General features: G+C 41.5%; 1 protein-coding gene across 6 annotated transcripts in view; it reads left to right on the plus strand.

The window, feature by feature from the left end:
* The window catches only part of LOC135206676 (malonyl-CoA decarboxylase, mitochondrial-like), a 119,949-nt gene that overhangs the window by 97,318 nt on the left and 10,131 nt on the right, over window positions 1-12,500 (plus strand). For all 6 annotated transcript variants that reach the window (XM_064238060.1, XM_064238062.1, XM_064238065.1 and 3 more), the window contains 2 exons: window positions 3,108-3,199; window positions 5,956-6,100. In XM_064238060.1, the coding sequence (XP_064094130.1) occupies window positions 3,108-3,199; window positions 5,956-6,100 (237 nt within the window). The remainder of the gene's footprint in view (window positions 1-3,107; window positions 3,200-5,955; window positions 6,101-12,500) is intronic.

Genomic DNA, 12,500 nt, shown 5'->3' on the forward strand with positions numbered 1-12,500 from the left:
CCGAAGCCGCCCACCCAAGCCTTCAGGGTCGCTAGGGCGACCTCCTTCACAGCAGTAGCCTGAAAGAGAGGACCAATGAAGTCCCTTACGGCAGAGCTATAAGCTTACAACTAAGACTTAAAACTAAGATATATATTAAACATATATGATGGAGGAAGTAACTATCTTGATATCTACTTACTCCATCCAACAACTGACTCACGAGGTCATAGCATATGGTGCATGCCTCGTGGTGCCAGACGATCAGTTCGCCATGGGTAGTGGCGCACGGGGTGTGGGTCCTGCACTCCTCGTGGCCACAGGGGTCTTGGAGGACTGCATTGCAGCCCGGTTCCTGGCAGTTGGTAGCCTGTAAGTGGAAAGATACATGAGTATCGGGAATACACACTTACAGTCTAAACACGAACTCCGTTGCATGCCGGAGTATGCAAGTTATACTAAAACTAGCCCTCTACCGCAATACGTGTGGGCGCTAGGGCGATCTGGTTGGAGTCTCTGGTGTACACCGGGGACGGAAAAGGGGAGCAACCAGAAGGATAAGATAACCCTAGCGAGGATAGAGAGATAAACCACGACGGAGAACGGAGGAGGCAGTTAAAGTAAATTAACAAAAATATAAAAGGAGCATGTATACTTCATACAGGGATTAAGACATGCCTCCCTTCCGACTACTAGAGGAGTGCCCGGGTAAGGAAGCAAGCTCCCCTCCCCCAACCCCCTTACACGTCGGAGCTCCACGGATCCCGAGTCGAAAAAGTGGTCACCCAGACTCCCAGCTGGCCGGGCCTCCCAGGAGCCCCCTCGAGAGAGAGAGAGGGAGGGAGGCGCTCAAGCGGTTGCCATGACAACCGTGGTGAGCCCGGCCACGCGGAAGGGAGGGAAGGGAGCTGGGTAGGGCGCCCAGTGGGACACGTGATCGAGGGTGGACCAAGAGGTGATAAGCAACACAACCACTAGGCAAGTGACCACACAAACCCAACTGTACCAAGTGTGAATGAACACGAAGGATAATAGAATGCCAAGGTACTGGACGCCCTAAAAGCTAGCCTAACACAGAATAAAATAACACTAGATAAAAATAGTTAATAATAAACACATACATCGTAAAAGAATGGAAGGAACACACGAGTGAGAGAGACAGAAGTCCAGGAGAAGACGAACCGTTCCGAAGAACAGTCGACTACTCGGACCCAGCCGTTGCCGATGAAGAGCAAAAGCTAGGATGCTGGACTAGGAAAAAACACTATAGCCCTAAATACCTAAACCATAGAGATAACTGGGTGACAAAGGTATGGGCTGTGAATTCCTAAATTCTATAATACGATGCAAATAAATAGAGAAACACGTAATAAGAACCCATGAAAGGAAGAAAAGATGTCCCAGTTTGGAGGACTGGGAAATCTTAACAACACGAGGCGGGCTCATGGCCGCCACGAGTCAACCGGGTGACCGTATGTAACCTAAAATACGGAAAATACTGGTCCCTGGAAGACAAAAATACGAAATCTTGACCTTTCGGGTACTTAACTTAGCCGCGGCAATAGCTGAGCGTTCCATCTCGAAGATAAATCCAAAAGAACGATCACAACACAAAAGAAGAAAATACGCGTGTGTCGCAAACTAGCTAATAGAAAAGGATGACCACTAGAGGCGCTGCACTCCGATTGGCGTGGGTATTAGTAGTAGTAGCAGATGCATCCTCCTTTAGGATCGGCTCTCTCAGGTGGGAGATTTTGATGTGGGAAGTTCTAAATGGCAAAAGGTTCGTGGTAGTGGTCTCACTCGCCCCTGTTACCATACCGACACTTCTTTTATAGAGTGAGCGAGTCAGTTATACTGACATCTTCTTGATTTTATTTTTTCTCTGGTATTTATTAGGTTATTTACCCTAGAAATAATGAACTTAAGGATTATTTCACAGGGCGACACGAACTGAGACCAGAAAAGCATTTTTAGTGGTGGTTTGAACTATTAGCGGGTTTTAACTATTCACGAGGGTGTCTGGTACACATCCCCAGCGAATACGGGGGGAACACTGTAGTGAAGAAAAAATATTTTATTAAAAAATGCTGGGCATGGAAGAGCTGCTTTTACTGTTGTTGTATATCGAAAGGAATCTGCTAATTTTAAAAAATGCACCAGGCATCATCTATTAAAAAAAAAAAAATAACAAGTCTATTTCACAACAAGATTCCCATATAAATAGAGTTTCTAGAGCTTAATATATGCTAAATAGAAACAAGAAAATTGCTCTGAATTGAGTTAAATGCAGCAAAATAATTGTACCTTCTTCAGCTGATTTTTCCAAACCAAAACATTATCTCATTGGTGTCCTCTATTAACAAAAAAATAACTAAATCTAGTCTCACAGCATATTTCGACTTTAAAACATTTCATATAATAAAACAACCTTGTCCCATATAAATAGTTTCTATAGATTAATTTACGCTAAATAGAAGCAAGAAAATTGCTCTGAATTGAGTTAAATGTGGCGAAGTAAACTTACCTCCATCAGCTGACTTTTCCAAACAAAAACATGATTAGTTTGTTTGTATTTTATAATAAAATAGTAATATAAGACTACATACAATATTAGTATTGGATACAGCGAAGTAAAGGATAACTTTTTAAGAGTCAAAGAAAATATACATAAATATTTGTTGTTTTTATTTTATGAGATGCTCTCGGCTTTTGGCTAAGCCACAGATAACCAGACAACGGTGCTATAAACCCTACGGAGGGTTAAACCCAGTTATGTTGAACAAGTGCCATAAAACAGAAATGCTGGTAACCGATACCAACAGTAAACGGGGACTGCCTGTACTTTCCCAGTAATTAAAGATTTGGAGCCCACCCTCCTCCCTGCTGATGAACTTACGGCATGAACAAGCTGAACGGCATGAACAAGCTGATTTGTCTATATACAGTCGTTTATATTGGCCTGCTAGTGGGCGGAACTTTCACCTACAGTATGAAGTGTTACCCATGAATTTCGAATTCAAGCTGCAGTGATAAGTGGAACTTATAGCTATGTATTTTGATTGCTGGATAAGTATATACAAAAAGTTATTTTATTATAAAAATGTCATTTTTGTGTGTTATTGCAGATGAGCACAGTATGAGCAAAAATAGTGAAGATCCATCCTCTATTAACACTGCTATCTTTTACTCAATCACCTCAACACAGAAAGGTCTCCAGGTAAGTCATTTTGAGAGAATTTTTTTTTTATTGGGAATATAATGAAATCCTTGTTTTACAGTAATTTAAAATTGACTTCACAGTAGTAGGGTGTATCAGCACAAGTTTTATATTTGTAAAGGTGTTTATGTACAGTCACCGCAAGAAACCTTTGAACTCCCAATCAATAAGAATAAAATTAATATTGTTATTAGTATAAGGAAATAAAAAGAAAGTTTTTGCTCTTGCAATTTATGCATTATTTTGACATTTCTCCTTCCTTTTTAAGTGCTTCTCTTATATTTTTTGGCATAGAATGAGCCAAGTCTTCAAGATATTGGTGATCAAACTTCAAACAAAAACCTCTGGATAGCATCCTTCTACTTAGGCACATGTTTTTTCTTCTTCCATGGCATTCAGTCGTTGTTTCATGTTAGCCCAGAAGTTTTCCTGAGCAAATGGACTGTCTCCTGTGATTGCCGTCATTGATGAGGTTTCTCTCCACTTGGAACTTCTGTTCAGCAAATAATGATCTTCTTGAGCTTTCACAGAACAGAGAAACTTCTTTCTGTTTCTGCTGTCAAGGGCTACAGGGCCTCCTTGGGATTACTAGTTCTTCGTCTGAAAGACGTGGACATCACTTCATCCTGGGAATTCTCTTTGTTGTTCAAGAGCTATGACCAGTCTTGTTCACCTAGGGAACTCAGATCTCCAACGTGGGACTTTACTCTGGTGCTGAGTAGTCTCACTAGAGCTCTATTTGAGCCCCCGCCACAGTCACCAGACAGGGAACTGACTTTGAAAACTGAAAACGGTTTTCCTTCTGGCCTTGGCTTCCTTGAAAAGAGTTGGAGAGCTCCATGGTCTGGATTATGACATAAACACACCAGGGGTTGGGGGCCAGTAGCTTTTGAATTTGTCCCAGAATTTGTGGCTGAGACCTAAATTCCCTGGCTCACGATGGCAGATTTGTCTCATTTTCCGTTCCTTCCCATAAGGAGCTTGTTACCACAACCCTCAGGAGTTACTGCTTTGCCCCGTCAGAGCACTGCGTTGTTATCTGAAAAGGACTCGTTACCTAAGACCTAGGTACCATATACTTTTTTGTTAGCATGACAAGCCAAGAAAGAGGTGTCCAAGAATACTAGTATTTTGTTTGGCTACATGAGGTGATTAAGCAAGCCTACTCTTATCATCATGTTCTGTTACCAATACTGTACATGCAGCAGCACATGACATCAGAGGAATAAGTTCCTCTCTGGCATTTAAGAACTTGTCTGTTCATAGGATTTTGAATGCTTATTCCTGGCTTTGTCAGACTACTTTCACTTCCTGCCACCTGAAGGATATTGCCCAGAGGTCCTTGGGCACTTCTTCCTTGGGTCTGGTGGTGGCTGTTCAACAAGTTGTGTAGCTCACCCAGTGCCCCTGGTGGGACAGTTCATATTTTGCCTAAGATGCTAGTAGGGAAGAGAGAATGAGTGAGATAACTGATCTCTCTTTTTCCCATCTTTCCTTTCTTCAATACCTATGGGTAGTTTGAAGACTAGACATGTCACACATTTGAACTGGCTTGATGCAGGTGAGCATTGCACTCTTGCTGTTACAGCACTTTCTATGTTCCATACAACATACAAATCTGCCTCTCAGTAGCTGCTGCTACTCTCTCCAGCAAGGGGAGGAGTGGTGAAAAACCCATTTCTTGTGGTTGACATGGTTTGTTGCTTGAACAGGTATAGCTCTTTGACTTCCATACTATATGCAATGAATATGGACATGTTACATTGTATTAAACCCAGTGGACCGGGTGTCAGATATCCATATATCTAACATCTCAGAGGCTTAGGTCCTCTTCCTTAGAATCCTCATTTCTAAGAAGAATGATCAGGTGTGCCAAACCTCCAGTTGGTTCAGGATTCTCATACCTCAAGTGTGAGTCTATCCTACTGTTAAGACTGAGGGTTTGTTCCGTATATGAACAAATGACAAATTTTCAATTAATTTGTATTTTTCATAGTTAACAAATCTAAGGTCTTAACATTGACTGCCCACCTCTAGTCACCCTTCGTATGTCTTATCCTGGGTTGGAAGAAAGACTCAATACTTCACTAGGTTCAAGCATGGTCTCTGACTCACTTCCATCTCAGCTACATATAGGATGCCAGATGGCACAGATTCCTTTCATATAGTAAATTTTTTATTGTTTTAACTGGTTTCCAGCTGGTGCTAGAAGATTTATCCTAATGTTAAGACCTCAGGTTTGTTAGCTGTGAAAAATATAAATTGATAAATTTTTTTCATTTTGATCAGACCACTGAGTAGCTGCTATGCTAATAACAGGAATGGAATTATTGCATAAATTGTAGTGATACATTTTGAAATAATGTTACTGGGTGACTTGAGTTTCAGCGAAGAGAATTTTAGGAAGAAAATATTTTTATCATCAATTTATGTGGTAATTTAGCTAAGCCACCGTCAAATTTCTCAACATTCTTAGGGTTTTCCCCCAAAGGATTTTTTTCTTGAGTTAGACTGAAATTAGAGCAGGGAATGTTTTTAGGAGTTTGACTGGTAGTGAAAAGGGCAAAAGTACTATTAGACAAACCTATGTAGGTAAGTTCAAAGTCTCATGGCAAATGGGCTTTAGTACTGTTACAGCATGTCATGCAGAAATTTTGCTGATGAGATGAATAGACAAAAGGTCAGATGTATGTTAAAGGGTCATATTGGGAGGAATATAATTTTGATCTGACATTTCTGTCCCTTATTCTTTTCAGGGAATAGAGCTTGGAAATTACCTCATAAAGCGAGTAGTTAGAGAACTAAAGGCCGAGTTCCCATATATGACCAAATTTTCTACTCTGTCCCCAATTCCGGGTTTTGCAAAATGGCTCACTGGAATGCTAGCAAGAGCACAAAGAGGTAAGCTTATTGCCATGTAGTATGATGGCTGCCAAATTCACACCAAGAAAGTTGAAAGTGTTACCTTGGCATGCTGAAGAATTTTAAAGTTAGGTTTTACAAAAGATGAGCAATTAGTGATATGTAGTTTCCATAAAATTTATTGATTTTATTGGTAGATTTTGAATTGCACAAGGTTTTAATTTTTAGTGTGCAGTGCTGTCTTCTTTAAGCATTAATGATAATTTTTAATTATGGGACTTACCCAGTAATTATATAGCTAAGAGTTTCACTTGCCCAGCAGTTAAATTCTGAAATTTGCAGATTGTGCTAATTTTCTGTTCTGTTTTGGCTAGCTAACACTGACCCTGCCCACTTTTGGAGGTAAGAGAGGAACCACTTGGCAAAGAGCTCAGTTTGTTTCTGCTGGTTGATAGCGACAGGCTGGTTGATAGCGACAGGCTGGTTGTCAGCTGGAGTTAAATCTGGAATTCTTGACTTTTCCTTATGTTTTTTCAACATTTGGTGAAGTATTGTTTACGTTTCATTAGCTGATTCGGCGATACGTATCTATTTAGTTTTAGGTTCTTGTTACTAAAGAACTAGATAGTTATTTGGACTTAATTACTGACTTGTCTCTTTAACATGTCAGACTATAGTGTTGCTAGCATTAGGTATTGTGCAAATATTGTAAGACTAGATTGACTAAAGGGTCTTATGATACACATACCTTGTGCTTATCATGTTGTGGGGAAGTATGCTCTATGGATGTAAGGTGTAATGAGTGTGTAGATTGGGATGAGAGAACATGGAGGAACTTATCATCCAAGAAAATTGGATAGAGATAGGAAGAGAAAGGCTTTAGCTGCTAGTTTGAAATCAGCTAGTCAGGGATCATAGGATTCGAATGTTCCTATTATTTCTCTAGCCCCAGTTCCCAGTTCTCTTGCTGTACCACCTTCTCAAGTTTCAGGCTCACAAACTTCCAAATCAAATCCCATCTCCAGTCTAGAAGAAAGCTTGAAAAACCTTTTTCTCTGTTAGTTCAGACGATGGAGCAGCATGGTGTCCTGATGGATAAGGCAAAAAGTGACAGTGCAGTATTAGTGGAGGAGGTGGCTGTTCGTCCCATCGACTCTCCTAGCCTAAGGTCACTGGCATACTCCCCAGTACATGTGAGGAGTCAAACTGGTAGCCCAAGGGAGGTTGGTGGGATCTGCCAACAAGCAGTCGCCCCCTCAGTAACCTGTTGTAGTTTCCCAGGTTGCAACAGAGAACCGCTGGAAAGGTTTTTATTTGGAAGTGAATAAGTTATTTAGTTCAGAAGACTCCTGTCCTTGTTGTTTGTCAGTGGCACTCAAGCAGTATGAACGTAGCGGCGCCACCTGTGGTTCCTGTAAAGAGGTCTAGAGTTCTGTGCCTATCTTGCAGCCATTGGGACAGTCTGGAGCATTTTTCTTCTGATTGCCTCTCAGAAGGTGAGGCTCCCCCAGCTCCTGTTACTCCCGAGGTGCCCACGATGTCAGAAGCAGTCAAGCGCCCACTGATGTCAGAACCCTCTCAACAAGCGCCAGTAAGCACTTGCTGGTAGGGAATCACAGCAAGGTGCAATTGAGCCTGAGTGCTCAGTGGTGCCTCCTCCCCTTCTGGTAGCTCCTGTTGTTTCAACCGAAGTGGACTCTATTCAGCTGAAACTGGACAACATTTTGGCCTTGATCATTAATGCTCTCTCGATGCCTGAGGGGTTTGCTTTGTCTCAGGTGCCAGTAGTGGCCGAGACACTTTGGCTGAGACACTTCCTTTGGTGCGGAACTTCTTCAGGGGCCCGTTGTAGCTCTGACTCCCAAGCTCCTCTGGTTGCAGACACAACACAAGCTCCTGTGTATCTTTCTCCCATTTCATCTGAAAAGGAAGAGGCAGAGGATCAAGCTGCCTCTTCAGTGTACGTCGCCTTAATGAAGTTCCTGTTGGATTCTTATCTGACCGTCTTTTTGCTTACAGCTCCCTCGTCACCCATATCAATGTTAGCAATGGATATGTCTTTGTATGCTTCCTCCAGCATACCGAAGATGGTATTTTCTTCTTCGGCAAAGAAGGCATTTAAGGACATAGAGGCATGGCTAGTGGAAAAGAGGGATCAAGGCAGGACCTCTTTTAGTTTTCCTCCCTCTAGAATTTTGAGAGGGAGGTATCTCTCTTATACCACTAAAGAGGCACCTTCCTTGGGAATCTGTGCCTCTTCCCAAGGAGACTTCTCGAGGTAGATTTGACCAGGCACTCTGCTTTCTTGGAACTTGCACATCTACTCAAGAGCATCTTCAAAGTGTTAAGTTATGAACTTTCTTGATTGGGCATTGGGTGCTTTGGGTTGCAAATTAGATCTTGCTCAGTCTTGCTAAAGACTGTTTTGTCAGACTCGTTTGGAGCATACACCTCTAGGGAGTTACACGGCTACTCAAAGATCGGTGTTGCTGTATTCTCCACTGGATAAATGACACCTGTTCCCTAGTCTACAGTCGTCGATATAGCTTCTGGATTGCAGAAGAAAAGCACCTAGGATTTTCTTTCTCAGTCCACCAAGAGACCTAAAGAGACGCCTGCTGTAAGTTTGAAACAGTCTCTTCCTTTGAGGCCACAGCCCTTTTAGTCTAGACTGAGATTCTTCTCCTGTTTCAGAGGAAGTACTTGTTTCACCTTGAAAGCAGTCAAGAAACCTTCTGCTAAAGGCTCCTCTCACAAGTGAGGAGACAGTCCTCATTGCTCGAGTTGGAGCCAGACTTCTTTCGTTTTGGGATGTTTGGTAGGAAAAGGGAGCAGAGGCCTGGCTAGTTAAGATTCTAAAAGGTGGTTATATCATCCCATTTCTGAAAATGCTCTCTCCCCTAGTCAACATGCTAGTCATCTTGGCTGCTTACTCGCAAGGGTCAGAGAAGTTTTTGGCGCTTGGAGAAGTTTTGTCACTTTTAAAAAGGGGGCAATAGAGCCAGTGCAGGATCTTCATTCTCCAGGTTTTGACAACCATCTGTTTGTGGTTCCCAAGATATAGGTGGCTGGAGGCCCTCCTTGGATGTCAGTGCTCTCAACGTCTTCGAATTGAAGACAAAATTCAAGATGGAAATAAACCAATTAGTCCTGTCGTCCATTTGCCCAGGAGATTGGATGACATCCTTAGATCTGCAGGACGCGTATTTCCACGTCCATATTCATCCCACCTCGAAGAAATACCTCAGGTTTGTGGTCAAGGGAAAGGTTTATCAATTTCGGGTTCTTTGCTGCGGCTTTTCGACAGTGCCTCAGGTTTTCACCAGAGTAATGGCTCCTGTTGCAAAGTAGCTACACCTACATGGGGTGAGAATTGCCCTGTATTTGAACGATTGGCTTCTCAGAGCCCATTCAAAGAGTCGATGCACAGAGGACCTGAGGAAGACTCTTTTCTTAGTACAGGAATTAGGAATTCTTGTAACCAACCACCAGAAGTCCCAATTGATCCCCTCTCAAAAGATTCAGTATTTGGGGATGGTAATAGTATCTCGAGATTTTCAGATTTTTCTGCCACCGAAAAGAATAGAATCTTGCATAAAGAAGGTACAAGAGATTCTTTCTCTGGAAGAATGCTCAGACAACAATTGGATGAGCCTCCTCGGTTTTCTGTTATCAATGGAACAGTTCATACATCTGGGCAGACTACATCTCAGACCCTTACAGTTCTTGAAAGCAAGCTGGAACAGGAAGGTTCTTCCAAGACTCATGTGTTTTCAGAGATGAGGGAAGTAAAGGAGGACCTTCTGTGGTGGAACTCCAAAGAAAGTTATTCTCAAGGAAGTCTTTTTCTGTTTAAACCAGACCTGAACTCTCAGATGCGTCGGATCTGAGATGGAGCACTCTTTTAGAGAAGAGCAAGACATCAGGGACATGGTTCCCAGAACAAATGTCATTCCACATAAATGTGAAAGAAGGTGGTTCATTTAGGCCTTCAGTCCTTCTCTCAGGAAGCAAGAAACAAGACAGTCGTAGTCCACTTGGACAATACAACATCGCTATCTTACATAGTGTACGAGGCAGCGAGGGATCTTCTCTTATGAGCAGACCAGAACGACACCAGGACAATTACCAGGTTTGTCCAAGGAAGGCTCAATGTTTTAGTAGATGAAGTAAGCCATTGGCGACAAGTCCTCTTGACGGAATGGACCTTGGATATACTAGTTTGCTTAGATCTATGGAAGCTTTGGGGAAAACCATAATGGATCTTTTTGCCACGTCTCGGAATCAGTCTTCCTCTGTATTGTTCGCCAGTACCAGATCCCCAAGCCTGTTCAGTAGACACTTTCCTCTTGGACTGGTCGAACAAAGATCTGTATGCCTTTCCTCCATGCAGTTTGATGACAGGTGTTAAACAGGCTTTTTTCTCTCCAGAACATCTCTGATTCTGATAGAACCTTCTGGCCATCGAAGGAATGGTTCCTGATGTCATCGACCACCTAGTGGATTTCCCAAGGCTCGTTCCTCAAAATAAGCAGCTACTCAGACAACCTCACTTCCAAAGATTCCACTAAAGACTGTTGTCTCTGGCCCTGATAGGCTTCAAACTGTCAAGAAACTCCTTAGAAGGAAAGGATTTTCTAAGTGACTGCAGAGGCGATCGCAAGATGCAGAAGGCAATCCTCTAATGAATTTTATCAAGCAAGTGGAGAATCTTCAGAGAATGGTGCAGGAGCACCAGCGTCTTCTTTTCTCATTCCTCTGTGACCCAAATAGCAGACTTCTTGTATTTAAGGTCAGCGAGGAGACTTTCAACATCCACCATTAAGGGTTATACTAGAGCCATGCTGGGTTCAGTCTTTTGCCATAGAGGATTGGACTTGTCCTCCAATCTGGGACATTTCAACCTTATTAATTTTGGACACCTCTAAGAGTAAAGATTCACCTGCTGTTCCTTGGAATCTCAACATAATGTTGAAGTGGTTTTCAGGTCCCCACTTTGGGCCTATGCATTCCATCGCCTTAAGAGACTTAACTAGAAAAACCTTTTTTCTGATATCTTTGGTGGCAGCAAAGAGGATCAGTGAAGTACATGCCTTGAATAAAAGGGCAGGCTTTTAGAAAGGAAATGCTACCTGCTCATATTCACTTGGTTTTAGCCAAGAATGAGTCCCCCTTTAACTCATGGCCTCATGCTTTCTCTATTAAAAGCATGACAGAAGTTCTGGGACCTGATGATGTGAAGAGATCGTTGTGCCCAGTGAGAGCTTTAAAATATTACTTACATGGAACTAAGGACATTCACAGAAAATTAGCGCAATCTGCAAATTTCAGAAATTAACTGCCATGTGAGTGAAACTCCTAGCTGTTTAACCCTCTTACGCCGAATGGACGTATTAAACGTTGAGTCAAAATGTCTTCCGTATGCCGAATGGACGTATCATACGTCGACTCAAAAAAGTTTTTTTTTAAATTCGCGGAAAAATACTTATAGGCCTACCAGCCAAAAACTTTTGAATCACGCGCCTTGGGGGATGCTGGGAGTTCACGGATCAAGGCGTTGTTTTGTTTACAATCGCTATGCAGGCGCGCAATCGCGAATTTCTTTCTTATCGCACTAAAAAGTATCAGTGACACATCTCAAAAATTATTTCGTCACTTTGACATAATTTTTGCACCATTTTAAATTATCCTTTACATGAAGTATTATATATGAAAATGTGTGCAATTTCATGTAAAATACAAAAAAAAATACTCATGATTGTAGCTTTTATCAGTTTTGAAATATTTTCATATAAATAACGATAAGTGCAAAAATTTCAACCTTCGGTCAACTTTCACTACCGAAATGGTCGAAAAATGCAATTTTAAGCTAAAACTATTATATTATAGTAATATTCAATCATTTACCTTCATTTTGCAACGACTTGGAAGTCTCTAGCACAATATTTTGATTTATGGTGAATTTATGAAAAAAACTTCCAAAAAAATCAGAATTTTTTTTGTGCGATTGTCGAAATGTTTGCACCAATTAAAATTAGCTGTTACATAAAGTTTTATATATGAAAATGTGCGCAATTTCCTGTAGAATACAACTAAAAATGATTGAAGGTTGTAGCTTTTCTCTTTTTTCGAAGTATTTGCATATAAATCACGATAAATAGAAAAAAAACCACATTCGGTCAAATTTGACTCTACCGAAATAGTTGAAAAACGCAATTGTAAGCTAAATCTCTTACGGCCTTGTAATATTCAGTCATTTATCTTAATTTTGAAACAAATTTGAAGTCTCTAGAACAATATTGTGATTTATGGTGAATTTTTGAAAAATATATTTAACTTCCCTCCACGCGCCGATTTGCAGCCGCAAGTCTCCGAAATGCGTACATTGCATTATCCTAATATTTGCTCCTTTTCATATTAGCCTTTTTATAGAGTTTCA

This window comes from Macrobrachium nipponense, chromosome 31, assembly GCF_015104395.2.
Source record: "Macrobrachium nipponense isolate FS-2020 chromosome 31, ASM1510439v2, whole genome shotgun sequence".
NCBI lineage: Eukaryota > Metazoa > Arthropoda > Malacostraca > Decapoda > Palaemonidae > Macrobrachium > Macrobrachium nipponense.